General features: G+C 36.3%; 2 protein-coding genes across 2 annotated transcripts; one reads left to right on the forward strand and one right to left on the reverse strand.

The window, feature by feature from the left end:
* Window positions 1-3,024: 3,024 nt before the first annotated feature.
* Window positions 3,025-9,464, reverse strand: BORCS6 (BLOC-1 related complex subunit 6). The gene is made up of 4 exons (XM_089644247.1): window positions 9,331-9,464; window positions 7,076-7,368; window positions 5,610-5,810; window positions 3,025-5,080 (listed from the first exon to the last, which is right to left on the reverse strand). The coding sequence occupies exons 2-4, from the start codon at window positions 7,341-7,343 to the stop codon at window positions 4,788-4,790; spliced, it is 762 nt and encodes a 253-aa protein (XP_089500373.1). The 5' UTR covers window positions 7,344-7,368; window positions 9,331-9,464; the 3' UTR covers window positions 3,025-4,787.
* Window positions 9,465-10,600: 1,136 nt separating this feature from the next.
* LOC149414367 (uncharacterized) lies at window positions 10,601-26,698 on the forward strand. Its single transcript, XM_089644148.1, has 8 exons — window positions 10,601-10,888; window positions 15,425-15,661; window positions 16,854-17,215; window positions 18,924-19,125; window positions 20,291-20,375; window positions 21,030-21,305; window positions 23,852-23,973; window positions 26,611-26,698. The coding sequence occupies exons 2-8, from the start codon at window positions 15,432-15,434 to the stop codon at window positions 26,696-26,698; spliced, it is 1,365 nt and encodes a 454-aa protein (XP_089500274.1). The 5' UTR covers window positions 10,601-10,888; window positions 15,425-15,431.
* The last annotated feature ends 91 nt before the right edge of the window (window positions 26,699-26,789 follow it).

A 26,789-nucleotide genomic window follows, 5' to 3' on the forward strand; every position in this document is an offset into this window, starting at 1 on the left:
GTTTCTGTACAGTCAATGGTTTTTTTTCAAGTATTTTGGGGCTCCAGAGTTGGCTATCAAATTCAACAGTGGGGTGCACTTGGGATTTGCACGGGTCGGCAGTCACTATTAACGTATCGCTACGATATGAGACCACCGTTCAGAATTGAAGAGCTGCTTAAAATGGATTCGATCGTGTTTTGGTGATCAGATCTGAATAGCCAGGTACTCCACCTTCCTCTTCCCCATCTTTTCCCCTCCGTACTACCTTCAGCCTCACAACGTACCCCAATTGGGGATGCCATAGTCTCACAGTTGGGATTAAAAAAACAATGCAGGTTGTACTCGAATAGGCATAGTAATAGTAGAATTCATGTTTATATTATATTAATATTCCACTGAAGATATAAATTAATAGAAGTGTGTTACGGGCGCTACTATGTGCCCAAAGTAAGGTCAACTTGATCTTACTCTGTTGAAATTAATAAGATTCGATCAATTTTATTGGGCGCTTGTCTAGGAGTTGAACCTCCTATTTATATCATACTTCTATGGATTTTCTTTTCAGTAGATAATTAAAATATTGATGTCATAAAAATAATATAGATATTAATTTTGTATGCGTTCTGTGATATTAAAAAAAAAAAATTAAAATTTAGGTCGTTCATTTTTAAAATAAAAAATTACATTTTGGAAAAAATGTTTAATTTTATTAATCCTGCTATATTTTTTTACTGTATTCTTTAATATTTTTAACAGGAGGACATCGGGGAACCAATGAATATCTAGACCAGAGGTTCCCAAAGTGGTCTATATGGACCCCCAGGGGTCCATATCGGCTTGCTGGGGGTCTGTCAGCGAGAAAAAAATTTGGGGGTACATACGAGTGGAGCCCCATTTACCTCCAAGTGAACATTTAGGAGTTTCGTAAATGACACAATAGACCTAACACAAATATAATAGACTGAGAAATTACTTATTTGATATTTGCATTTTTATATTTCGTAAAGTTTTTAATAGAGGTATATAAATAGAGTCTACGTTCCTTTTCTCGTCAGAATTAATATATTCAAGCAAAACATTGCACATTGGAAGCCACGAATTTTCCTAGTTCCCCAACTTGTTTTTGAAAAACGTCCAAGGTAATAATGATGTTCAACATTTAAATGTACTTTACACAGACTTCAAAACTAAGTTTGAGGACATTTTGACTGTGGAAATGGAACGTTGAAGAATCGGATGTCATGTGACAAGAAGAACTGATCGGAATAAGTGCTAACAAAGAACTTAAGGGGCAGTTCTGTAGGGCCAGCTACAGAAAGAAATTCTCGTTGCTTATCCTGCTTCATTTTCATTTGGTGTAATACCTCACAAGGGTGCCCCTTAGAACAAAGAAAGCGTTCCCACTCTAAACATTGGAATCCGTTTCTGAAGATAGTAGAATATATCAAACAGACCGCTTGTTTCTGTAGTCAAGTCGATGATGTGACGTATTTTATTCAATAAATGCGCAAACCTCGCTGGTGCCAAAATAGATTGTCACGTGGCCGCCTCTAGGCCAACGAAATGGTACGGTGTAAAGGTCCAAAATCCCATGAGTGAAACCGAAGCCAAGCATCACAAATTCCAAAATAAAACACCAATTTACAACATGTAATATTTATTTATAAAAGAAACATTACATACAAACTTAATTACATATATAATACCTATATAAAATGGGCCTCTTGCATGCTTTTTTAATTGGCTTTTATAAAACCAAATAATGAGTCTTTTGTCTGTGACATCTGTGCGTACTTGAGAAGGATAATGACTGTTTTTTTTTTTTTTTTTTTTTATATTTACTCCACACAGGAGGCCCTGAAGAAAATAATTTCCCTCAGGGCCTATGTCATCTTTGGGGATGCTGTGTGGAGGGTCTTTTTGTGGAGAGGAAGGAGTGAACATGGGTCTTGAAGAGTCCCATGTTGTAGGAGGGAGGAAACACAGAGGCCGGCAGTTCGTTCCACAGCCGAGCTGTTGAACTTAAGAACGAATCGTAGAAGCGACCCGTTCTCATGTGACAAGTGTCAACTGTGTACAAATGTTGGGCGCGCGTTTGGCGTGTATCCCGACTACGCACCGGTGCCGAAGGGATCAATGACGCTAGTTCCTCAGAGCATCTTCTATTGTAATACCGATAGAATAAGGACAGCATACCTACCTGACGCCTGTGCTCTAAAGATTGCAGTCCGTTTGTTAAGATTGGGGAATCTATCAAACGGACCGCCCGTTTCTGCACAGAGTCAAGGGTTTTTTTCAGGTATTTTGGGGCTCCAGACCAGAGATGGCTGCCAAATTCGACAGTAGGGCGCACTTGCGATTTGTACAGGGTGAGCAGTTGAGTACTATTAAAGTATCTGCGGGCCCTGTACAGTACGCCCAGCTTCTGAGAGGCCAACTTTACTCTAGCTTCGATGGAGCCCCCGTACCTGAGCTGGTCACTTATAGTTACACCAAGCATATCAATGGAAGGCCTGTTCGGAAGATTGCTTCCGTTGAAGGAGACTAGATTATCATTTGGATCCCTTTTAGACGTAATCAGACAGGATTGGGTCTTTGAAACATTAAATTCGACGAGATTATTTTTACCCCAGGAGGAAATACTCTCGAGATAACCGTCCATTCTCTGCTTCAAAGCCCTCCGAGCCGTTGGAGTTTGTGTGCCCTTTGGGGGCTTGTCAAACAAAAAGCTATCATGAACTGTACTGTCATCCGCGTAACAATGAATCGGTGCACATGTCAAAAGGTCATTGATGTGCAACAAAAACAAAGTTGGAGACAGAACCGATCCCTGTGGGACGCCAGCATTTATGGAGTGCGAGGAAGAGGTGAAACCGTCAGCAACCGCCTGAATCGACCTATCCCTTAAAAAGTCAGCAATCCACGTACACAGGGATGCGGGAAGTCCGTAAGAATGCAATTTGCACCCCATATTTCCCCAAATTAAACACTTTTTATGCTTTTATTTAGATTATAATTTTATTGTGAACTATCTAAGGCGGGCAATATGTCGATGCGAAAAAACTCGACATGTAAAAAAACAATGTTTTTTTTTGACCTAGCTAGATTTAAATAAAAAAATTTGATTTGTCTGAGGATTGAACCTTTCTCCCCAGGAACTGGAGTCAAACGCGCTAACAACTGTGTCAAATCGTGACTGGGTAGGGCCGACATTTATTTTGTATATTAACTGTAATGTCATTTAATTTCAGAGAAATGCGTATATTTCCGCGTGTGTTTGCGTGATTGCCACCAAAAGTTGATAGAATGCACTGTCATCGATAACGAGTCTATCTGCTGAGTTTCAGCCCTATTGGATGTCGGAAAGTGGGTTAATTTCCACTTCCAAGATTCGCATTCATTCACAAAGACAAATAGATGAATTGAAAAAAAAAATTATTTGTAGCATTAAATTTCCGTATTTTCTATAAAAATCTATAACCAATTAAAAATACATGCATTTGACTCATTAACCCTTAGGGGGTGACACGAAAATACATTTTTATTAAAGCCGTAGATAATAAAATGCAAATTATATAATATTATTTGATGAACAGGCAGCATTCTGCTGATGTGCTCATTTCCACATAATTTCACAGTAATTGAGTTGTTTTAAATTTAAAATAAGTTAATCCTCTCTTCTCTCCAAATAAGATTGCAATCGAGCTTTAAATAGATTTATATTAGTAGAATCTATGACGTGTTGTAGAAGTTTGTTCCATGCTTCCAATACTCTATGTTAGTAGAATGGATGACATGTTGTAGAAGTTTGTTCCATGCTTCCAATACTCTATTTGCAAGGAAGTAGAGATGAGTCGTTCATGAAAGAGCGACACAATTCGTACGACTCCCGGTAAAATGTACCATGCCTCAATTGAACGGTTACTCTTTTTTTATCAGGAGATATTTTATAAAAAGAACTCCATTAAAATTATCCAAGTATTAATTGTTGAGTTACATATCAGAGACGTTACTACATAGCAGCACTGGGAGGAATGGGAAAGGGCACCCGGAACGGGGAACCCAAGACGAACCAGACAACTACTCGATATGGACAGAAACTCACTGAGGGAACTGGTAGGACTACTAACGGGACACTGCCATCTCAGGAGACACAAGCAGTTGTTGGGGGTGGAAAACACCAACAGATGCAGGAAATGTGAAGAGGATGAAGAGACTCCAATTCACCTTTGGTACCAATGTCCCGCCCTGTTGGTAACAAGGCTCAGATACCTGAGAAGACACATTGTAGAACCAGAAGACATAGCCACATATCCAATGACAACCCTGGTGAACTTCATTAAAGGTACCGGATTACTGTTAAAGGATTGAGGTAAAATGGGAGATAGCACTATGGGCCTATAGCCTAAGTGCTCACGGGAACTACGTGTAACGGAGGCGGCATGCCGGAACTAAGAGTCATGCAAACATTCGTACACTAAAAGCTAGGAGCCGTATCGGGCGGACGCAGTATTCTCATTGCTCATATGCTCTGAGCTCACGGGTCCCATTTAATTGAGCTATCGTTCAATTCTTCAAGTCAACTCTTTGAATAGTTGTACCGTGGCTCCCGCTCTTGATAAAATAAATTGTGATCCATCGCTACAAGGAAGTGTTTCCTAGGCTTGGATGCATAAACGCCCACGAAGACTTACATTTGTGATGGTGGTGAAGATTTCTTGAATACCAGAGCAAACTATGTCAATATAAATTATTTAGTCTCTTTTTAAATAAGTAATATTTAATAATATAGTTAAAATATCAGTTCAGAGTGTGCTCTCCATGATGTGAAGCAGTCTCCTGATCTCTTGAAGGCGCGCCGCGTGAGCTTGTGCCGGCGCCATGGCCCGACTGACTTCCTCGCCGCGCGCCAGCACCGTGTACATGGCGCGTATATTGCGGTCCAGAGCGTCGCAGGTTCGAGCCACGGCCGCACCGTACACGTGCACACCGGCAGCAGTGAGCGAAGACACGCAGTGCAGGACGCCGGCCAGCTGCTCCGTCAGGCTGTCCACCGAGCTTGCGATGCGGCGCGCTTCGTACTCCAGGTCGTTCAACACTGCAACAGATAAACATACGGTAGTCAGCAATAATCATTGCGCATTGATCTGTTAGGGTGTTCAATGAATAAAGCGTTTTTCGGTTTATGTACAGAGGGTAACAGCACATACGCAAGCTTTTTAACCAGAAATTCCTGAGCATATTTGGAGATTGTATATTATTTCAATTAAAAAAATATATATTTTTTAGATGATATAATAATATTTGTCACACGTTGACACTGATCACACTGCTACCATCGTGACGGATCATGTGATACGCGCTCTGTCTCGTATGTTACCATGCTGCTGGAACGAGACGGAGTGTGTATCACGTGATCCGCTGTATACAACTGCCCAGTGTCAATGTATGATGGAATTTTTGTTTTGGTTTTTAATTGGAAAAAAATATCATCAGACAGCAAAATTAGATTTTTAACGTCAAATATGCCACAGAATCGCTGGTTTAAATCCTTCGGGTACGTGCTGTTACACCGTGTATATCGCTGTGTCAACAAAACGCAGTTGCACATTGATCTTGTAACTCACCGGTGACGTCAACCTGGCCTATTTGCGGCGTCAACAGCTGTCGATACAGACTAGCGGGCGTAGCGGAACGGGGCATGGAGAGAGGAGACTCCTTTGTTACGGGACTGGATATCTTTATCTTGTACTCCAGATCGTCGGCCACAAAGTGCGTCATGTCTCCGTCGTGTGAGACGCGGCCGTCAAGGTCCAGCGGCTTGGCGTCTGCAATACAATAATAATAATAAAATATCTCCTGATAAAAAAAGTAACCGTTACCTTGTTTGTTAACCTTTCCCTTACTGTGCTAAAAAAATCCACGCGTTCCGGTGCTCTGTAGTCAATACACATCTCAAAATAAGCGATTTAATATCGGGAAAATATAAATATTCATAGCTAATCGCTTATGTTTATTATATTTTATATCAAAAGTGATAATAATTGTAATTTAATTGCTGAAAACATGAAAAAACCATCGGCAGATGCTAAACAAACGTGCGAGGAGTCCACATCTAACGACGGTCCCCGACCGATGACTGGCGGCTGGCACACACACAGCTGTGCGGTTGTAGGTATTGATGGTCTAAATCAAAATACAACTGCGGACGTGTGGATTTCTCATGTTCTAGCATAGCGAAGTAAAGCGGGACATCAATAGCGTGTCATTTCCTCGCACACTCTTCGCGTAACAGTGTCACACGGTTGATTGTATTGGTGTATTTGTTCCCGATTTTTAACAAAAATCTCTAATTTTTAATTTAATTTGAAAGCTATGTAAAATATTATTTTTTAATTCAGCGCATAAATGTATAACGGAGGAATACCTAAAATCTGAACCCAGAATTTATTATATTTATAGAGTTATTAAAGTTATTAGAAGCAATGTGTAGTAAATACACACCATAGATAAGAAAAGGTTAAGGCGATGCACTACGTCGTGTAATATTTTAAATTGAGCCGCTATCAATAATAACCCTTACGTAGATGGCGATAAGGTTTAAATTCCCGCTTTACACCATCCACCTGTTTTGATTTATGCAAGAAAAAAACACGGCCAAAAAGTGCCTTTTATTTTATTTTGTGGATTTTCAGGCATAAATATTTAATTTTTTTTCGATCATTTTATAAATAACTTAATTTTCCACATTATACAATAAAATCATAACCGAAAATGGGTTCGTAAATAGGAGATTTTGAACTTTAAAGCACTTTTCATAGGCCTTATACATTATTTTTTTCTGAGCTTATAAAAAGACTTGTATAAAAAATTCTCGATTATTTCAAAGGCCAAGATGTATTCTACTCGCAGTATTTAATTAAAACATCTGAAACATTTCTAGGCGACCAAATTTTCAAACCAAAAACACATGATTTTGCATTACTACGTATGGCATCGTCTTAACAATAGATTATCAATCAGACGCATCGCTCCTCTTTTGCACACAATCACGTTCGCTCTTAACAGCAAAATGAAGCATTAGTTGACTCACCGCAAGTAAGAGAGTCTGGTCTAGAGGGCGTTGCTAACGCTACGGCTGCTTCTAGATCGGGTTCTGGGTCGCACGAAGATATCTCGCTGTATGATGCAGTCATATCACGGTGTAGGTCCCTCTGCAGGTCACGGCGGAGATCGCGACGCAAGTCACGGTCCAGGTCGTCTCTCAAATCTCCGTGTAGGTCACCGTGACCATGTAGGTCAACTTGCAGGTCACCATCATTTGGGTCACTGTCTGGTATGATATTTTCTCCTTCTGACATCGTGAATTGACACGATAATATATGCCTGAAAGGTTTCGTAAAATTAGAATTGGTTAGTATAGAATATGAACGAAGAAAGAAATGAGCAATTTTGGGAGATATTCTTAAAAGACAAGAAACAACCGTAGAGTCTTTTCGGCAGATATATATTCCAGCCTGACACGATATTTTTATTTATGCTTTTATGATTTTGGATTATAATGAGAAATGTGATTTAACTAACTAACCATCACGCCGTTACTCCACAGGAGTAGACAGAGAGGACGGACCGCCAAACAACTCGGTCTTGGCACACGCTCCTTGCCTCATTCACATTCATACATGACTTTCACGGGCGTCCCCGACTTCTGCTACCATTCGCATTTTCGTCATATATTCTCCTTTCTTCGCTCATTCGCTCTACACGCCCAAACCATCTAAGCGTCCCTTTCTTGATCTCACTCATTACGCTTACATCAGCCGTGCACTATTTGCAGATTTCCACATTTCTCACTCATTTCTACAGCATTCAGTCTACTGTCATCCTTTCTCTGCCAGTTCCATGCCTCACTTCCATAAATCAGGGTAGGTATCAGGACTCAATTGTGGACTGCTATCTTCGCTTCTTTGGACAATTTTTTGTTAGCGCCAACTGCGTTCATCCTCCATTAACGGAATTACCTGCATTTACCCTTGTTTCAATATCTCTGTCAGCCTTCCCATCTCTCTAGAACATACTTCCTAAATACACAAACTCATCCACCTGCTCCAAGTATTCCTCATTCACAACTATATTGCGCACTGCTTTCGTACTCTCTCTTTCAAACACCATGACTTTAGACTTACTTACATTCATCATTAACTCATTCTTCATGCATACTTTGTTCATTCTAGACACGAGAGACTGTAGATCTTCCATCCTGTTAGCAATCAGCACCGCATCATCAGCATACAACAGGCAACATACTTTCAGATTACTCAAAATCGCACCCAATCCCACCTCATTCAATTCTTGCATACAATTATCCATGTATAGATTGAATAACCATGGTGACTAAATGTTATTTAAATAGTGTTAAAAAGAGAAAATACAGCCAATTCATTTTGAATTAAAAAAATTTACCACAAATGCTTCAATATTTGTCAAGGTTTACAAATTTGTTAATTATTCTGGATCGCTTAATACGAAATTTTTAAAAATAAAACCTTTTGATTTACCTTCATTACTATTAAATGAAACTATCTCCATTTGGGAAATTTTTAATTTTGGCTTTTAATTACGTAAAATGAACATTCGATTTTGTTGTATGGGATTATATGGGATGACAGCCAAAATATTTATGTTGGTATTCCTGAAACTATACGAGTGGCTAGAAGAGATGTTATTACTATTTACTCTATGCAAATTAGGTAGGTACTATTTTGGCGGAACTAAAATTTAATTAAATAAAGGTATTTAGGCATAAAAAAATATTTTATAAAAAGGTTAGATTACTATGGATTAGTTCAGGCTAGGTTAGGTTAGTATAGGTTTGGTTAGTAGAGGTTTTGTTAGGTTAGGTTAGATTAGTAAAGTTTAGCTTAGGTTGGGTTAGTTTTTATAACATACAAAGGTTAAGGTTAGGTTAATTCAAGTGAATCAAAATATTTAATTTGAAAAATTTTCGTATTAAGCGTGGCCAGCGATGCCGAATATTTACTAAATATTTAAAGTGTAATTTCCATAACCTATGCCTACCAAAAGTGCGGCGGTAAGGTAAATATTTGCTGTGAATTTTTCAGGAAAGATGATCGATTGTAATGCGGTGCAAAATATGCCGAAACTTTGACATAAACAATAGATAGAACACAATTTCGTTAATCTAGGCTGACATTATTAGCATTAAAGTGAGGGACGTTTTAGAGAACTTTCTGGCATCGAACTCTGATAACAAAATCAGACATCGGCACTTCTAGTATGACAGATATGAAATATTATTTTATAATGTATTTAAAAGTAATATTTTACCCGTGTAAGCTATTGGTGGGAAGTTTGATGTACTTCGTAAGTCGTGTACGAGAGGTAATAGATACAGATTTATACTGTATATATTACAAAAGTTTCGATCACCAACATACTAGAGACTTGAAGAGACGTAAATCTACAAAAATCTGACAGATGTAAGCGCTATCTGTCAAACGCGATACCATAGAAATGTCATAATTCAAACGAATAATGATGGCGTGAATGAAACAATCATTTCGAATTAATTTCGTCGGATCTCCACGAAGAAAAATTACATCACCAAATATTCCCGCTTTTTATTGAATTTCAAAGAGATCCGCTGTTTTTAAAAGTATTCCAAAATGAAATTATGTTTTCAAAAGCAGATTAAAGATTCTTTAAAATTTTAAATCACAAGCGAACAAATGTAGTTATTTTTTTTAACGCAAACATAACTAATTAGCCATTACGCAATTTCCCCACAGGGGTAGACAGAACGGATGGAGCGCCACATAAATCTGTCTTGGCTCATACTCCTTACCTCATTCACATTCTGTGATGTATGGTAATAAATTTGAATATTTAAGCGATAGATGGCGCTTGTCATAAAGTTTACTCCAGAGTCCAACAGATCTCGCTAGAGTTTAACAATTACTTGTGAGATGAGATTGACATGGAATAAGCTTCTCGAACCAGAGAAATACCAAACCTCGGGTAATGAACAGTGCAGCTAAATCCATAACCTATTATTTGTAATGTAAATAAACACAATTATAAGTAGAACCTTTTACTTTTTACAAAGAGTTCCCAATACTTAAATTTGCAAAGTAAGGCAGATATAACAATACACATCGCAAACATTGTTAAAATTTAAAATCACTTACCGACCGATTTTTTTTCTTGTTAAATTTATATACCACTTTATAAGGAAACTAAAAAACACGCTTACTTAGACAAACATATAATAAAAGTTATTTTCACTAGACTTTTTACATTTTAAATTTAAAAAAGGCAAACCTTGACGTAGTGAATTGTTTGGCGAGTGTCTGTTTCATAGCGTCTATCTTATGCAAATCGGAAGCGCATTGTTCTCTTTTTCTGTTTATCTGACCATAATAGAAATTTTTATAAGCATGTGTCAATCGCCGGTTTAAAAAAAATCGAAATATCATATTCTTCGAAGTAATAACTTCGCGAAACTAAATATCTGAAGACACCATCACTATGTGGCTTTTATTTTTTGTGCATTTTTCTATGGTTTCAGACCTGTCAGCTGTCACCTGTCAACTCGTAAACTGCAGTAATTTTTGTTTTTCTTTATTTACAAAGAACGATCAAACATTACTAAAGTTGAATTAAAAGTGACAAAATTCATAGCCCAATGGGTTTAAGGTCTATCCTTTTATCAAAAAAGATCGGGTTTGATCCCATTGATATACAAAGTATGATATTAACATGGATTAATTGTTTGTTGAGATTTGATTGCAAAATCGTCACAGAAAATTCTTCGTGACATTGTAGCGATATTCAGAAATTAGATTGTGTGACGATATTAAGCCTTTCTTTGCAAGGAGACATTAAGGTAAATTGGTTATGTATCATATCCTTTGTACAACTTTCGATATGTCTTTCATACTTCTTCATGTGCACCTTTTATCGCTGTGTTAATTTAGCTATGTTCTCTAAAGTACCCAATCTGGCGTAATAAGGGTTTGCTAATTACAAATATGCCTTAAAACAAACTTTCCATGTTTAATATCAACAAAGTTATCACAAATTGTTCTGTAACTTCTTTCATAGTACCTTAAATAGTTATGTTGTACTATTGTTATTATATAATATTCAATGCCCAGAGTTGCTAAACAAGATTCCATTCAATGTACCTGCACGTTCAACACGCTCTTGTGTCCTGTTCAGGGTTGATCAAAGCAAAACGAATTCTAAGCAGAATTCTTGCCTGAACAGACTATGCAATAATTACAATAGCGTATTATCCAAGGTTGTTATTTTCAGTTTCGAACTTACCAAATACAAGAAGTCCATAAAAGAATAAAATCTCTGATGGTTTGTGAATAATGTTTATGTCTCTATTGTTTATATCTTTATTATGATTTGATTTATATCTAAAACCTCTCTCCATGGCTATAAATGTATTGTTTTGTAAATTTTTCGTTTTATATAATCTTTGTTTTGTATAATTTATTTAAATAACTTATTCCATATTATGCTCTCTCAGTTAAAGTGACAAGGAGGAAATCCATAATTGATTTTATTTTACTACATAATACTTATGTACAAACTGATTAAATGTAAACTGTTGATTTCCCGAAAAATGAATAAATAAATAAAATTATATGAACTCCTTTGTACAACATAACTCTCTATGATAAATTGTATTGTACCTGCTTATATCGTTCATCATCAGTTTATTATACTACAAAATTATTATTGTACACCTGAACAACTTACCTGTAACAAATATACATGTAAAAGCCTTCAAGGTGTGAATTAATAATTAAATATATCGTTTTTTCAAGTTTAGTTGACCTAATTTTATTCAAAAAACAACCAAAAATGGTGTACTTTTGTCTTAAAATCAGTAAAGCATGAATCAAGATTGTTTAAAACAAGTATTTTTAACAAATTATTTATCTATTTTTATAATTAACGCCTTTCGTTTTTTACACAATATAACTTATAGTATATATAAATAAAAATGTTCGTTTGTTCAAAATCTTATATCTCCAAAAGTTCGTCACTGATTGCTTTGAAATGTTAATACAACGTTGCATTCGAATACGCGTGTGTTTTTATATACCTATATTATATAGATGTCACTTATAACTTGGTAAAAACATGCTTTTAAACAGCGCCATCTGTTGGACATGACAGACTAAGCAACAGCAACGTGTGGCGGGTACAGTTAGTAGCTAATAAAATTAGCACATTAAAAAAAATATTTATCTTTAATATTGTTGGTAATGATCTTCCCATTAAAATAACCTACTGTGTGGAGTTGATGCATATTGTGCTGGATGGTGTTTAAATCCATCAAAGAAATGGCCCCACCCTACATCTCTGAACTATGCGTCCCGGAAAACACTCTACGCTTAAACAGTCAACTCTTAGATCAGCAACATCATCAGCTGTAGGCAGACTGATGGAACCTAAGCGCAAGACAAATACTAAGTTTGGTGATCGCGCTTTCGGAGCATCTCGGCCGAAGGCTTGGAATAAACTCCCTCCGGAACTAAGATCCATAACAAATCCAACAGAATTCAGGTCTAAACTAAAAACTTACCTTTTTAAGCTGTCATACCCTTAAATTAAATATACCATTCCTAAGAGAAAGTCCAGTTATATCCAATTATGTCCTAAATCCTGTATCTAAATTTTGCTAATAAACAATTAGTTAATGTTAATTAAGTGTTAATCTCAAGTGACCTACCAGGTAAGTATGGTTCTGTATATTATCTCCAGTTAGTAATAAAATATATCATTGTATAATTGTATTATATATTTGTACAGCGCCCTTGAGGAGATTTTGCACAAAAACGGTGCTATAGAAATCATCCAAATATTATTGTTATTATTATTATTAACAAGAAAATTGCTTAAGTAATAAAGAGCCCTTATGAACGCGTACAACAGCGCAGATTAGTAAATAACAAAGCAAAATACGATGCTGATTAAGTTACACAATATTGGAATGAAAAATATATGTATATACTTAAGTATTAAAAATATACATATCTAACTTAACACACTTCGGGAGGGAAAGGTAGTTCTACCCGTTCGGTCGATTGATGCTTAACGCCGGGAAGGGTAGTTCTACCTTTTGCGCCGGCATCATTTCAATGGCAAAAAAGACGGAATTATTTAATATTATATACCAATCTCTTTGTAAAGGTCCCAACTATATGTACATAATTATCCAATCGTAATGCAAGTCTTCTTTTTATATTTATCTTTGTGCCTTTCGTTTACATCGGTATTTTAACTAAAGGATAGTATGTTATTTGTTATTGTAATAATTAAATTCCTGGAATGAGGGTGTTTTTACGACCGTGAAATCTGATTCGAATCTCTATCTCTGTTCCGCCCCACTCAACTCCTATGTGCAAGCGAGTGAGAGATGTCGGACCTATTTAAAGAAAGCAGGAATGAGCAAATACCGATAGGCGGATCGTAATAAACATATTACGAGGTTAATTGAGTTGTATTTCAAATAATATTTGATTTTCGTTTAGTATTTTTATAGCTTGGGTATGATGCGAATTTCTTTAAAAAAAATTAAAGAAATTCGCGCGGGACCTTTATTTTCGCCTGGAGACAGTGAAGTTCAGTATAAACAGAACATCTTAATTCTGTCAGCTCTCAGAGAGAGGTAGATGGGTAAAGTTGTTAATTATAAATTGTGAATTTGGTCGCTGCAATGGTTTGGGCATGTAGAACGAATGGAGAAAGAAAGTAGTGCAACGAATATATATGACGCTGAAGGTAGAAGTCGGGGACGTGCAAGGAAGACTTTTGCTCATGTCAAAAGTTGTATGAATGTGAATTAATTAACGAGTGTATGTCGAGGCTAGTTAATTTATTTTGAACGGTTCATATATTATGTTCTCAACATTATTGTTCCTAACCAACATGGCTTCATCACAGGTCGCTCTACCTTAAGTAATTTAATGATTTATGAAAATTACATATCTGAATCTCTGGTTCTCAAACAACAAGTGGACAGTATATACACTGACTTTAGTAAAGCTTTTGATAAGGTTCGACATCACATACTTATTTATAAACTTCGATTGTTGGGCATCAAAGGTAAATTATTGAGTTGGATTGTTAGTTATCTTAGCCATATGGTGCTTAGTGTAAAGATTAATTCTGTACAATCTTATATATTCGAGGCCACAAGTGGGGTTCCTCAAGGGTCCCACCTCGGCCCAATATTTTTCTTATTATTCATCAATGACATTGTTGACCAATTTAATGATGTAGAAGTTCTGCTATTTGCTGACGACTTAAAAATATATAAAAGAATACGAAATGTATACGATTGTCAAATTTTACAGAGTAATTTAGAACAACTTCATCAATGGTGTGAACAAAATGCTTTATTTTTGAACATTCAGAAATGTCAAGTAATACGATTTTCCAAAACTCGTTATAATATATTACATGAATATACATTAAATAATATTAAATTAATACCAGTATCACATATTCGTGACTTGGGTGTAATATTATATGAACACTTGTCATTCATTGAACACATCAACTATATAACTAATAAGGCTTTAAAGATGCTTGGTTTCCTTTGCAGAACTTTAAATGATTTTAAGTCCATAGATTGTATGAGAACCCTCTATATTTCATTAGTCAGAAGTCAATTGGAGTATAATTCACCTATTTGGTCCCTTTTATATAGAGTTCACTCCAATAATATAGAAAGAGTTCAGCACAAATTTCTTAAGTACGTAAATTTTAAGCTCGGAATTCCTATTGATTACATTAATTATGTCAGTTTGATGAATCAATTGCATCTAATAACACTGTCTGACAGGAGAATTATTTCATACCTGGTTGTGTTACACAGAGTCATTAACCACTTAATTGATAGTCCTGCTATCGTTGCCACTATTAAACTCCATGTGCCGACCAGGAATACAAGACAAAATATAACATTCATCTGCAATACATACTCGACCAACTATCAGACACACTCACTGACCAATAGGATGCATGTTCTGGACAACAAGTATGGGGGTGCTATTGATTTATTTATTGACTATATATATAGAATTAAGCATAATCTACACCAACACTTTGTTGAATCCTACAAATTAGAGTAGCGTTGGTAAATTAGTTTTAATGATTTATGTTGCTCTTACGTTTTACTAATATTGCTTCATATTTTTTAACATTTTCTCATTATACTTGTAATCACAATTTTACAAGTGTGTATTTTTTACCTTCTTTAAAATGGATTACATCTATTTACTGTCAATATCTCCTGTATAATACATATTCTCTTATTGTACTGCATCATGTATCACTTCTATGTAAAAGCCTTTTTAGGGGTAAATAAATAAATAAATAAATATATGTGTTCTAGCCTCGTTATGACCACCTCACGGCTGGAATTACCGCTATCCGCGTGCCGTGTCTGCCTGAAGTCTCCTGCACAGCTGCAGTCAATCTTTGCGTACACGCCGCGGCACCGCAAGCGCGCGCAGGATCTGGGAGCCAAGTTGCGTCAGGTTTCGGGGCTGAGATGCGAACCTGACGATGGCTTACCCGGGAATATCTGTGAGAGATGCTACGTTAAATTGGTACAGGCTTATAATTTCAGGTAAAACTTTCTTTATCAACTAACTGACTCACTATTATGTCATTTCACATGCGCTCAGTCTTGCGTCTTGCCGCCAAGACCTGGACAAACCTCACCTTATGATCCCGGCCATAGCTTACCACTTGCGGTGATCTATGGCAGAGGTGTTGGTTATCGAATAAATGTTTTCCTGGGTGGCAGTACCGATACCCGCCTCTCAAATTGTCAATTCACTTGATCGCACCGTGTCTTTCTCGGGCGTCTTAACAGATCATAGAAACAAAGGGAATTTTTAATTTTTTTTGTTAATAACAATGTTATTTATTAAATAATTAATCAATTTACAGTATAATAGTATTACAGAGTATAATCAATAATGTTGACTTAAATAATTCATACTATGTATTAGTTTTCACTGCTTTTGATTTTTTAATGTTCCTCTTCTATAGAAGCTGGCGCTTGTGGTTTGTTTGATTTTGATCTTTCCAGTTTAGGTTTTTGTCTATTATTATTCCTAAGTATTCAATTTTATTTGAAATTTTCAATGTGGTACAGTTTATTGTACAGTTATTTTTATTATGTTTTTTTTTTTAATTATCATGTATAATTAATTATGTCTTAATTTTGTGGAACGTCATTTGATTTTATTGCAAATGGTTAACGTGAGTTTTTTCGCTATTTAGAGATAGTAAATTTATGTCAAACCAGTATTTAAGAGTGTTTATGTCTTCTATTGCTTTTAGTTTTAACTAATTCCCATGTATCGTCAGCATAAGAGGTTATATTACCATGAAGTGTTTTAGAAAATATCCCGTTTACATATAAAAAAATAATAATATTGGACCCAGTACCGTACCTTGTGGGATTCCATAATTAGATGTATCTTCATTGCTATATACATAGTTTATTTTGACATATTGAGGGCGATTATACTTCATGTTTGCACACTGACTGTCACCGATCTACTACAACCAAACCGCACAGCCTATCAAAGTGGCTATACAATAAAAGCAATGTGTTTGATGGCATTAGTCGTGAATAGCGACCAGATCTGAATAGTCAGATAGTTCACCACCTTCATTATTACCATCTCTTTCCTCTCCCCACTAGCTTCAGCCTCACAATATACCCCAATTGTGGATACCGTAGTCTCACTGGCTCTAGGCAGTTAGCACAAGAAAGATGAATAATTTATTAAAAATTATAATTTCAGGACCCTCTGTGTTCGCTCCGCTTTATCACTGAGTCTGTCCCTAAAAAGCCATGCAGATGACTTCAAGATCAACAACGTTCCACTCGCTGATAATAGCAACAATGGTGATACTAACAATGCCGTGGATTCAAACAGTAATCAGAGAGTAAGTGCTGGCATTGAGAGACTTGAAAAATGCGTTGGACGACGCGTCAAAATAGAGATAGATGAAAGTGACGACGATTTCACTTGGGAAGAGACGGAAAGTCCTTTTGGAGAGACGGAGAATATAAAAACTGAGTTTGATGATAAAGATAGAAAAACTGAATTTGATAATGTAAAATTAAACAATGTTGACATGACGATTGAAGCAGAATTTGAAGGTTAGTAGTCTAGTATAACACAATGTAGAACTTTTTTTATAACATTAACATCTTTGTCATATTTGGGGATCCTGTGTGGAGGATCTCTTTAAGAAAAAGAAAGAGAGGATATTTCGGTAACGAAAAGGGTATACAGGAGTGGATCTCGGCGGCGGGCGCGGTGAGTTGTTGAGTACTGGACTGAAATAGGCCCGACGCTCTGTAGAGCTTCCCGGAGAATTCTAGAAGTTGCAGAAAGACTTTCGTCGCGAGTCCAGAAATTTCCAGTCCATACTGGAAGTCTCAAACACTTTAGGCTGCTCTGCAAATGGCTTGTATTATTCTAGTAGTGCGTCGCTACAAATATAACCCTCCTGTTGCGGTGCAAGACGTAGGGTCGAGAAATTTTGGCTGGTGAAATCTAGATAAACTTCGATGTGCTTCACAAAATCTGATCTCGCTTTTCAGCACAGTGGCTGTTTCTGCTGATATGGCATTAAACTAATTTTTATATATTTTTTTAAAAGCGCAGATATGGTTTCATGTAGTTCCCGTGAGCACTTAGGCCATAGGCCCATTGTGCTATCTCCCATTTTACCTCATTCCCTTAACAGTAACCCAGTCCCTTTAATGAAGTTCACCAGGGTTGTCATTGGATATGTGGCTATGTCTTCTGGTTCTACAATGTGTCTTCCCAGGTATCTGAGCCTTGTTACCAACAGAGCGGGACATTGGTACCAAAGGTGAATTGGAGTCTCTTCATCCTCTTCACATTTCCTGCATCTGTTAGTGTTTTCCACTCCCAACAACTGCATGTGTCTCCTGAGATGGCAGTGTCCCGTTAGTAGTGCTACCAGTTCCCTCAGTGAGTTGATCTGTTTCTTGGGTCTGGTCCGTTTATGAGTACTTTGGATTGCCTCATTCCGGGTGCCCTCTCCCATTCCTCCCAGTGCCGGGATTTGGCTACCTCATAAAACTAATAGAGTCATCTGTTAAGATTTCGGTGAAGTATTTACGTATGTTATTGAGAAAACGACAGTCATAATGAGAGTGGACAGTTACCAATTGTAATAATGGTAATCATAATCATAAATACCCTATGTATATTTTTTGCGATCTCGCCCCAAAATTGGGTCATCTTCCAAATCTAAAAGAACCTTTCGATTTCCAGAAATGATTTTAAAACTTGCTTAAAAGAGCAAACTCTACATTGTGAAACTCGAAAAACTAAGATTGGCCCTTTTAGAGGCAAACCACAGAAAAGGTCTATCTACAGCAACCAACCTTTTGGTATTTACGGATTATGTATAAAAATCGTTAGATATAGGCCACCAAGTAGATTGTTCATGTAATGTCTTTTCAAATGCCTTCGATACTTTTAATCACAACATCTTACACAATAAACTGGCTATAATAGGATTCTTCATAAGACTAACCATCTTTTTTGCTAGCTATCTTGCAGACAGGATACAGTTTGTGTATCATGGACTGTTCAATCAACAATCTATCCTATTTTTCTACAATCAGGAGTACCCCAGGGCCCTAATTTAGGCCCACTCCTCTTTTCCATATTTACTAACGATATTTCAGAAGTAATTCTGCACTCTAGGTTTCTTCTCTTCGTTGATAACCTAAAACTTTTCTTAGAAGTACTAAAGTACTGCAGGGTATCGGCAACACATGTGCTAATGAAACCTCCCTTCTAACCCTAAAACACTTCTTATTTTAGATCCCTCAGCCTGCAAACTTTGCGGTCTTTTGTTTCGTTGTGGCGAAAGACTGGAGCTCCACACGATGCAGACGCACTTCAATGGAGAGGGGCAAGGCGATGGTTTCCACTGCTACGGCTGTCACGAGGCATTCGGAGATAGGAATGAACGTGGACGACATGAAAATAAATGTATGGGAATTGGGACCAAATTCTTCTGCAGGTATTTCTTTGTATTTATTATTATTATTGGATTATTTATATAGCGCCGTTTTCGTGTGAAAATCACCACAAGGAAGCTTTATAACTTAATTTATTAAGGGGATGCACTACGTTGTATAACATTTTCAATCAAACCGCTAACAATAACACCCCTTATGTAGATGGCAATAAGGTTTGTTTTGATTTATGCAAGAAAAAACATAGCCAAAAAGTGTTTTTATATTATTTTACAGACGTTCTGGCACAAATATTAAAACATTTTTCAATCATTTTAAAAAGAACTTAATTTATCACACAGTTCAATAAAACCATTAACGAAAATGGGTTCGTAAGTAGGAGATTTTGAACTTCAAAGCAGTTTTTATAGGCCTGATACATTTTTGTCTGGGCTTATAAAAAAACGCTCGATTATTTCAAAGGCCAAGTTGTTTTCTACTCGCAGTATTTAATTAAAGCATCTGACAAAATTACAAACGATCAAATTTTCAAACCAAAAACACATTTTTGATTTTTAAAGCCACCTTTAACCTATAACTAATAATTTATAGCTATGATTTATTACTAGTAACTTACAACTATTGACTTATAACTAGCAACTAAGTACTGAGACTTATAACTAGTGACTTGCATCTGTAAGACTTATAGCAAGTGACTTGCAACGAAGACTTTAACTAGTGACTTAAAACTAATACATGACATGACCAAGTGGGTATTAATGCATTATAAATACTGCTATGGACTGAGTGCTGTAGTTATGATATCGCTGAGGCCTACGTGTGGTAACACCATGTTACAAATGTATAGATTCGGAATGAATTCAAGACTGTATGTATGCTTAAGAAAGGAATGTTTACAATATATATAGAGTCATTAATGATTCGCCTTAAATATCAATACAAATTGAAAATATCTTCCGAGTAAAAATAAATTCCGCCGACGGGAATTGAATCCGTTGTTATCCTTTGTGTTATGCATATTAACCTTGTCTTATAAGCTTTAGTTTATCATTAAAAAAATACTAACAAACTAGTTCAAACTAGGACTATTATTCACACTAGAACAATGGGTCTGTAGCTGAGACAATACAGTATTGTCCTGTCCTCGTGTGAACCCGGCATAACACAGATGGGTTTCTTTCTGTTTATATTTATTTATTTGTTTGTTAGACTCTGTTCAACATCACTGGGAACGCGCCGCCAGTTTGATGCTCATCTGAACACACACCGCACCATCTCCCATCGCAACACGCAGGTGAGAAAATAACCTCAAAATTATTATTATTATTATGTGCAGAGCAGGCAGCATTCTGCTGATGCGCTCATATCTGATTTCACAACAAGTTTGCCAGTAATTGAGTTGTTTTAAGTTTGAACTAAGTCCTTTCTTCTCTCCAAATGTGAATCCAATAGAGCTTTGAATTGATTTATATTTGTTGCATCGATGACATGTTGTGGGAGTTTGTTCCAAGCATCCACTACTCTATTTGCAAGGAAGTGTTTTCTAGGATTAGATGCAAAAGGCGTTTTGGTAATTTGAAGATTTGTTGGATGCTAGGGCAACTGTAATGTCCAGATAAAAGTCTCGATCAAGTCACCCCTTTCTCTTCTTTCTTGTAAGGTTGGTAATCTTAGTTCCTCGAGTCTATCTTCGTATCGTAGATCTTTCAGAGCTCTTGGTATTTTGTCTCTGTATTCTCTCTAACAGATTTATATCCTTTGCGAAGTAAGGACTACATATTTGGAAAGCATATTCCAGGAGAGGTCGCGAAGTATGAAGTAGCGATGAGTCGTTCATCGAACGATCTAGATCTTTTTGATGAGCCGAATTCATACGTCTCCCAGTTAACCGTACTTTTACCATTAATCGGTACAACTATTTGACACAATTTTTTTTTTGCCATTTCAGGATCACAAAGACGATCCTTCAAATCTCGTTTGCCCGGAATGTCCGTTCGTTTGCACAAAGATCCCACGATATCTGGCGCACCGTCTGCGCCATCATGGGCTGCGCCCGTTTGGCTGCAACGCTTGCTCCTATCGTACGGACTCGCGCGGCGCCTTAGCTCGGCATGTCCTGATGCATTCAGATGTCCGAGCGTTAGCCTGTCCGCAATGTCCCTACAGGGCAAGATATATGTCGAGTTTGAGACGACACATAACGTGTCATAGCACTTGGGACAAGGTATGTATTAGTATGAAATGTATCGGGAGCATCTCCTATCCTCTTCCTATTTTCGTCTTCCTCTCCCCTTCCTTTAACACCAAATTAATTTTAAGATATTAAAACTTCATTTCTAATGAACTTTTACATAAGAAACTTCTGTGGCTTGACTTCAGTTAACTTGTATATTTATATCTATCATAGCATATTATATAAAAGCTGTTTGTTTCTTACAAAATAAATAAATAAACTTAACCTAAAAATACTAAAACTTATTTTTTATGTGACACCTCACAAAAGCGCCCCTGTCTTTACAGTGTAAAGGTGGGGAGCTTTGTCGCCACCCGCTTGAGGAGGGTTAAGGTAGGGGCTATAGGAAGGGATTTATTAAAGAGGCCCGGATTACACAAAGAATGAAAAACAGATGCCAGTAACTCGTTCCACATATGAGCAGTAATTGTTGATTGAAGTAATAGTATATATTGAATTATTTGGCGGGTTGGGAATAAGCCGACGTAGCTCATATATTCAATTTCTTTGGATATTTAAGGCGACTAATTATTGCTTATAATTATTTATGACACTTTAACTTTGAAACAAAAAAATGCAAATTTTACGAAAGATCGATGCGGTAATTTTTGGCATATTTTTTTTTTTTTTTGGGTAGCGGATTAATGAGAGCACTGTATTATCTATGTCATCTATGGGGATGTTGTGTGGAGGGTATTTTACAGGAGAGGAAGGAGTGAACACGGATCTCGAAGAGACCCATGTTGTAGGAGGGAGGAAACACAGAGGCCGGCAAATGGTTTCACAGCCGAGCTGTTGAACTCAAGAACGAGGCGTAGAAGCGACCCGTTCTCATGTGACAAATGTCAACCGTGTATACATGTTGGCGTTTTTACCGACTAAGCACCGGTTCGAAGCATCTTCCATTGTAATACCGAAAGAACAAGTACAACATACATACCTTACTCTAAACCTGGTCTAAAGATTGTAATCCCTTTGTTAAGGAAATCTATAACAGACCACCCGTTTCTGCACAGAGTCAAGGGTTACTTGACTCTGCCTGAGATGGTCACTTAGACACCCATATTCAGAGTCGATCCTTTAGTTTAAGGAGCCTTCTTTTCCTTGGTTTTATATGTTACAACGAGCATATCAATGGAAGACATAATGCGAATAACATCCAATAACGAACCCTCCAAGACACAGATTGCAATGCCAGGTTAGAAAAATAACACATTGTAAATTGGTCATTTTCATTATTTATATATTTGTAAGAAACAAACAGCTTTTACATAATATACAATGATAGATATAAATATAAAAGTTAACTGAAGTCAAGCCACAGAAGTTTCTTATGTTAAAGTTCATTAGAAATGAAGTTTTAATATCTTAAAATTAATTTAGGGTTAAAGGAAGGGGAGAGGAAGAGGAAAATAGGAAGAGGATAGGAGATGCTCCCGATACATTCCATACTCTCACTGATACACCATACTTAATAATCGATCGTACGCATTACTTCATATCGATATTTCCAGAGATGTGCAAAATGGTTACCCAAAACCATTTGAAATGCAAAATGGAAATGGGTCAAAACTTTTCCATTTGAAAATGCAAAATACAAAATGGTTTTTAGAAAAGCATTTCAAATGCAAAATGCAAAATACCTATTTTCAAAATGCATTGAAAATGCAAAATGGTTTCTCAGGTCAAACAATTAAAATAATTATAGAATTTTTAAACAATTTTGTCATTTAATAATGGACATCAATGTAGAACAAACATATTACGTGTTGGTAAATCCAAAAACACCACGACTACAGTTATGAAACCACAAAAATTTTGCGCGGGACTAATGTTGCCAACGTAAAAACATAGAAACTGCTATCTAACATTTAATATTACAGCGTCATGGCCCCGTTCAGTATTTGAATCAGTATTTTTTGTAATGGTATCACTCAATTGCCAGGGCTCCTACCAGGGAGCAACTTGACAAATGTAAATTATCTCTCATAGCGAGGTTGAGGACCGACTGATATTTGGGGCTTATGAAAAAAAGATGAGTGGAGATAGTAGGAAGAATGTTGCAAAAAAGCATTTAAAATGGAAAATGCATTGAGAAAAGCATTTAAAATGCAAAATGCAAAATGGAAAATACCCATTTTGCATTTTGCATTTCCATTTGAAATGGATTTATTTGAAATAAAGCACATCTCTGGATATTTCTTTAGGTTATTACCAAAAATGTCAATGCAGTAAAATTTAGTATTATATTGTGCACATATACGAGGAATTGGGGAATTTTTTCGAATGTTTGTTCTACAAGAGGGTAGATAAAATAAATCAGATTGTCAGGTTGATCTAGACGGAATATGAAGATTTATTAAATTGGTAAGTTCTGGTGAGTCCAGACCATTATTTAGGATTTTAAACAATAAGATTTTATCAAAAATTAGACGTCGTGTTTGGAGGGAGTTAAAATTATGAAATTTAATGGATTCGGTATATTATCTAAGGGCATTCCTGATTTTGACCTAACCTGATCATTTGTCCTGCTGTAGGTCAGATATAGTCCAGCCGATCCCCTGGCTCCAGATCCTCGCCCGTTCTTCTGCCAGCTCTGCTTCAGGAGTTTCCGAAAGCAGTCCCGATACACAGCTCATCAGGCAGTCTGTTCGGAGAGGTGAGTTGATTTATTTTATTAAGTTTTTATATTATTGTAGAAAGCAATCACTTTGTGGTTTGACATATTTAATAAAATAAAATACTTTTTTGTTTTAAAACCACGATATTTATTAATTTAAGAACCGACCGGTTTCGCTTTACTTAAGCATCATCAGGGTACAAATTAATACGTTAAGTTTTTATAATTTTATAACTGATGCTGTCGAATTCCACTTTAATATGAATTTATGATTAACCTTTACGTACCGACGGCAAAAATTAAATATCACTCGAAAAGGGGTCTCTAGTGTCCCCCATGTATCCTTTTGCCCTTTTGCAGTACAATTCAGATAACAGTTGCTATTTTAATTTTACCTATCGTTTTAACTGGACATCGCCTATCTTCCTCCAGCAGTCAATCATCAAGTTATGCCAAACGGTAAAAAGATATTTTATACAAAATGGATCATAGTTCAAATACACATTATTATTGTAACCCTTTCCGGTAAAATGCACATTTTACTCACGACTTGTTTGCGGCGAAGATTTTTTGAAACAGTAATGGTGATTAGAGAGGAGATTAATTTCGTCAGAATTGAATAAATATTATTTAATATCTCTAAAAAGTGGTAACGGGAAATAATTTTTTTAACGCAGATCAATTACCGAATAGTTTTTCTAGAATTAATTTTTTTTTTTTTTAATTTTTAAAGAAAGACAAACATTCCCGGGTTACGAATAACCCAACAATGTTTGAAAATCTCCTACTACCACCACAGAAAGCCGAAAATGTTGCTTGTGTTGTGATGGAGGACTTAGCCAGCCGAGGAATCGAACACGCGACGCTCGGGTGAGACCCAAGCGCTATGCCCACTCAACCACTGACCGGGGTTTTCCAATAATAGGTGTTATTTTGATATTCAATCGTAAAAGATCAATGGTTTCGTTGCTTGTGTGGTACGTAGCGCCGTCTTGTTGAATGTAAACGTTGTCCAAATCAATACCATCCAATTCCGGCCATAAAAAATCATTAATCATCTCTCGATAGCGATACATTTACCGTAACTGTTGCTCCAGCCTCATTTTCGAAAAAGTAAGGTCCAATGACTCCGCCGGACCATAAACCGCACCAAACAGTCACACGTTGAAGATAGAGAGGCTTTTCAACAAAAACTCTTGGGTTTTCCGAGCCCCAGATGCGACAATTTTGCTTGTTGACGAAGCCACCGAGGTGGAAATGGGCCTCATCACTCAAGATGATTTGCATTTGATTCACTTAAGTGAATTTTAATAATTTCAATGCGTTGTTGAAGCGTGTATCGTTCCACTTTTATTAATGGCGTAGTTTTTACTTGTCAAATGTGAAAAAATGACAGCTTCAAAAGTAACATCTACCGAAATAGCGAGCTATTCAAAATAACACCTCTTATTGGAAAACCCTGTAGATGCGGATCCAGGGGTCCAGAAGTTCCCATCAATCGAAAAAAGTATGTAATTAATTTTCCTGTACCCACCTATTCTAAAGCGGGTACTACAATATTGTTTAATATAAGATTATTTATTATTAAGTAATTTTCTTATCAATAAATATGTAGTATTCAATTTATGTGCTTTTATTATGATAGTTTGAAACCTTCTGAAGAGATTGTTGAAAAAATTATGAAAATTAGTGTATTGTAACAGAAATTGCAAGTGTTTTTCTTTTTTATATATAAATTATCTACAAAAATTCACTTTTTTACTGGCATTTTCAGCATATTTTTACAAAATATTTATGGCACTAAAAACACATATAAGATGTTTTATCCATTTCTCTTATACCAAATTCTCTATTGAAACTTTCAGAAAGAAGAATAAGCACAGATTTAATACTGTTACAAAGAATACTACATTTTAAAATTGACTGTCCCGAATTACTTCAATGTATCAATATCCATGTTCCCAAAAAATCATGACGACATTTCTTACCTTTTTACTTCAATAACACCAGAACACTAGCTTACCAAAATTCTCCGATTCCGAGACTTCACAGTCTTTCTGATCTGGGTGATATATTTCATTTGAAAACTAATCAGTATAAATGTTGTATATTCTATCACTTTTATTCTTCTAGACACAAATAGACCTATGTATCCATATAACTTCTCCGCTTCTACTATTTTGTTTTGTTGAATCTTTTAAATTCAATTATAAGCGTAAAGATTCATTTTTGCCATTATGTTTACATTCTTCTTTATTGTATTAATGTTTAAGTGTTTACTCTGATACAAAATGCTTGTATTTTTTTTAAAAGAAAAGCCCACTAGGGCGTGTAATAAATAAATAAGAGCTTTTTGTGCCTTGGCTAATGGATCTAGTTACGCAGTCAGCAATTTGAAGGACCAGTATTCGTAAGCAGGTTTTATTTTCGCAGACTAAATGGTGATATTACAATGCGAGTTGCATGTTTACTGTCAGATTCATTTTTTGACAAATTACAGAAAAGGAGACGGCCACACCACCTCCCCGCTCCACGCACTTGGTTTGTTCCCATTTCGCTGATAGACTAGTCTATTTGGATGTCTATGGGATTAAATAAATTTGAGAGTGCAATAGATTAACTGATCCTGCCAGTGGGATGCTTGGATGCACATTAAAAATTATTTTTTAATTTCAGATTGTCATCTGCAGTTGAGACAAGAGAAAAAACCTCAAGTACCCATCTGAAAACTGAAGATTGTAAAACTAAGGTAAGATTGAATTGAAAAATATTTATTTAGCTTGATTAATTTTTTCGGGTTTTTATAATGGCAGCCACCTCTGGTCTCAATAAAAAAGAAAAAAGAAAAAAACCCT

This window comes from Hesperophylax consimilis, chromosome 20, assembly GCF_061612785.1.
Source record: "Hesperophylax consimilis isolate HC1 chromosome 20, BYU_Hcon_1.0, whole genome shotgun sequence".
NCBI lineage: Eukaryota > Metazoa > Arthropoda > Insecta > Trichoptera > Limnephilidae > Hesperophylax > Hesperophylax consimilis.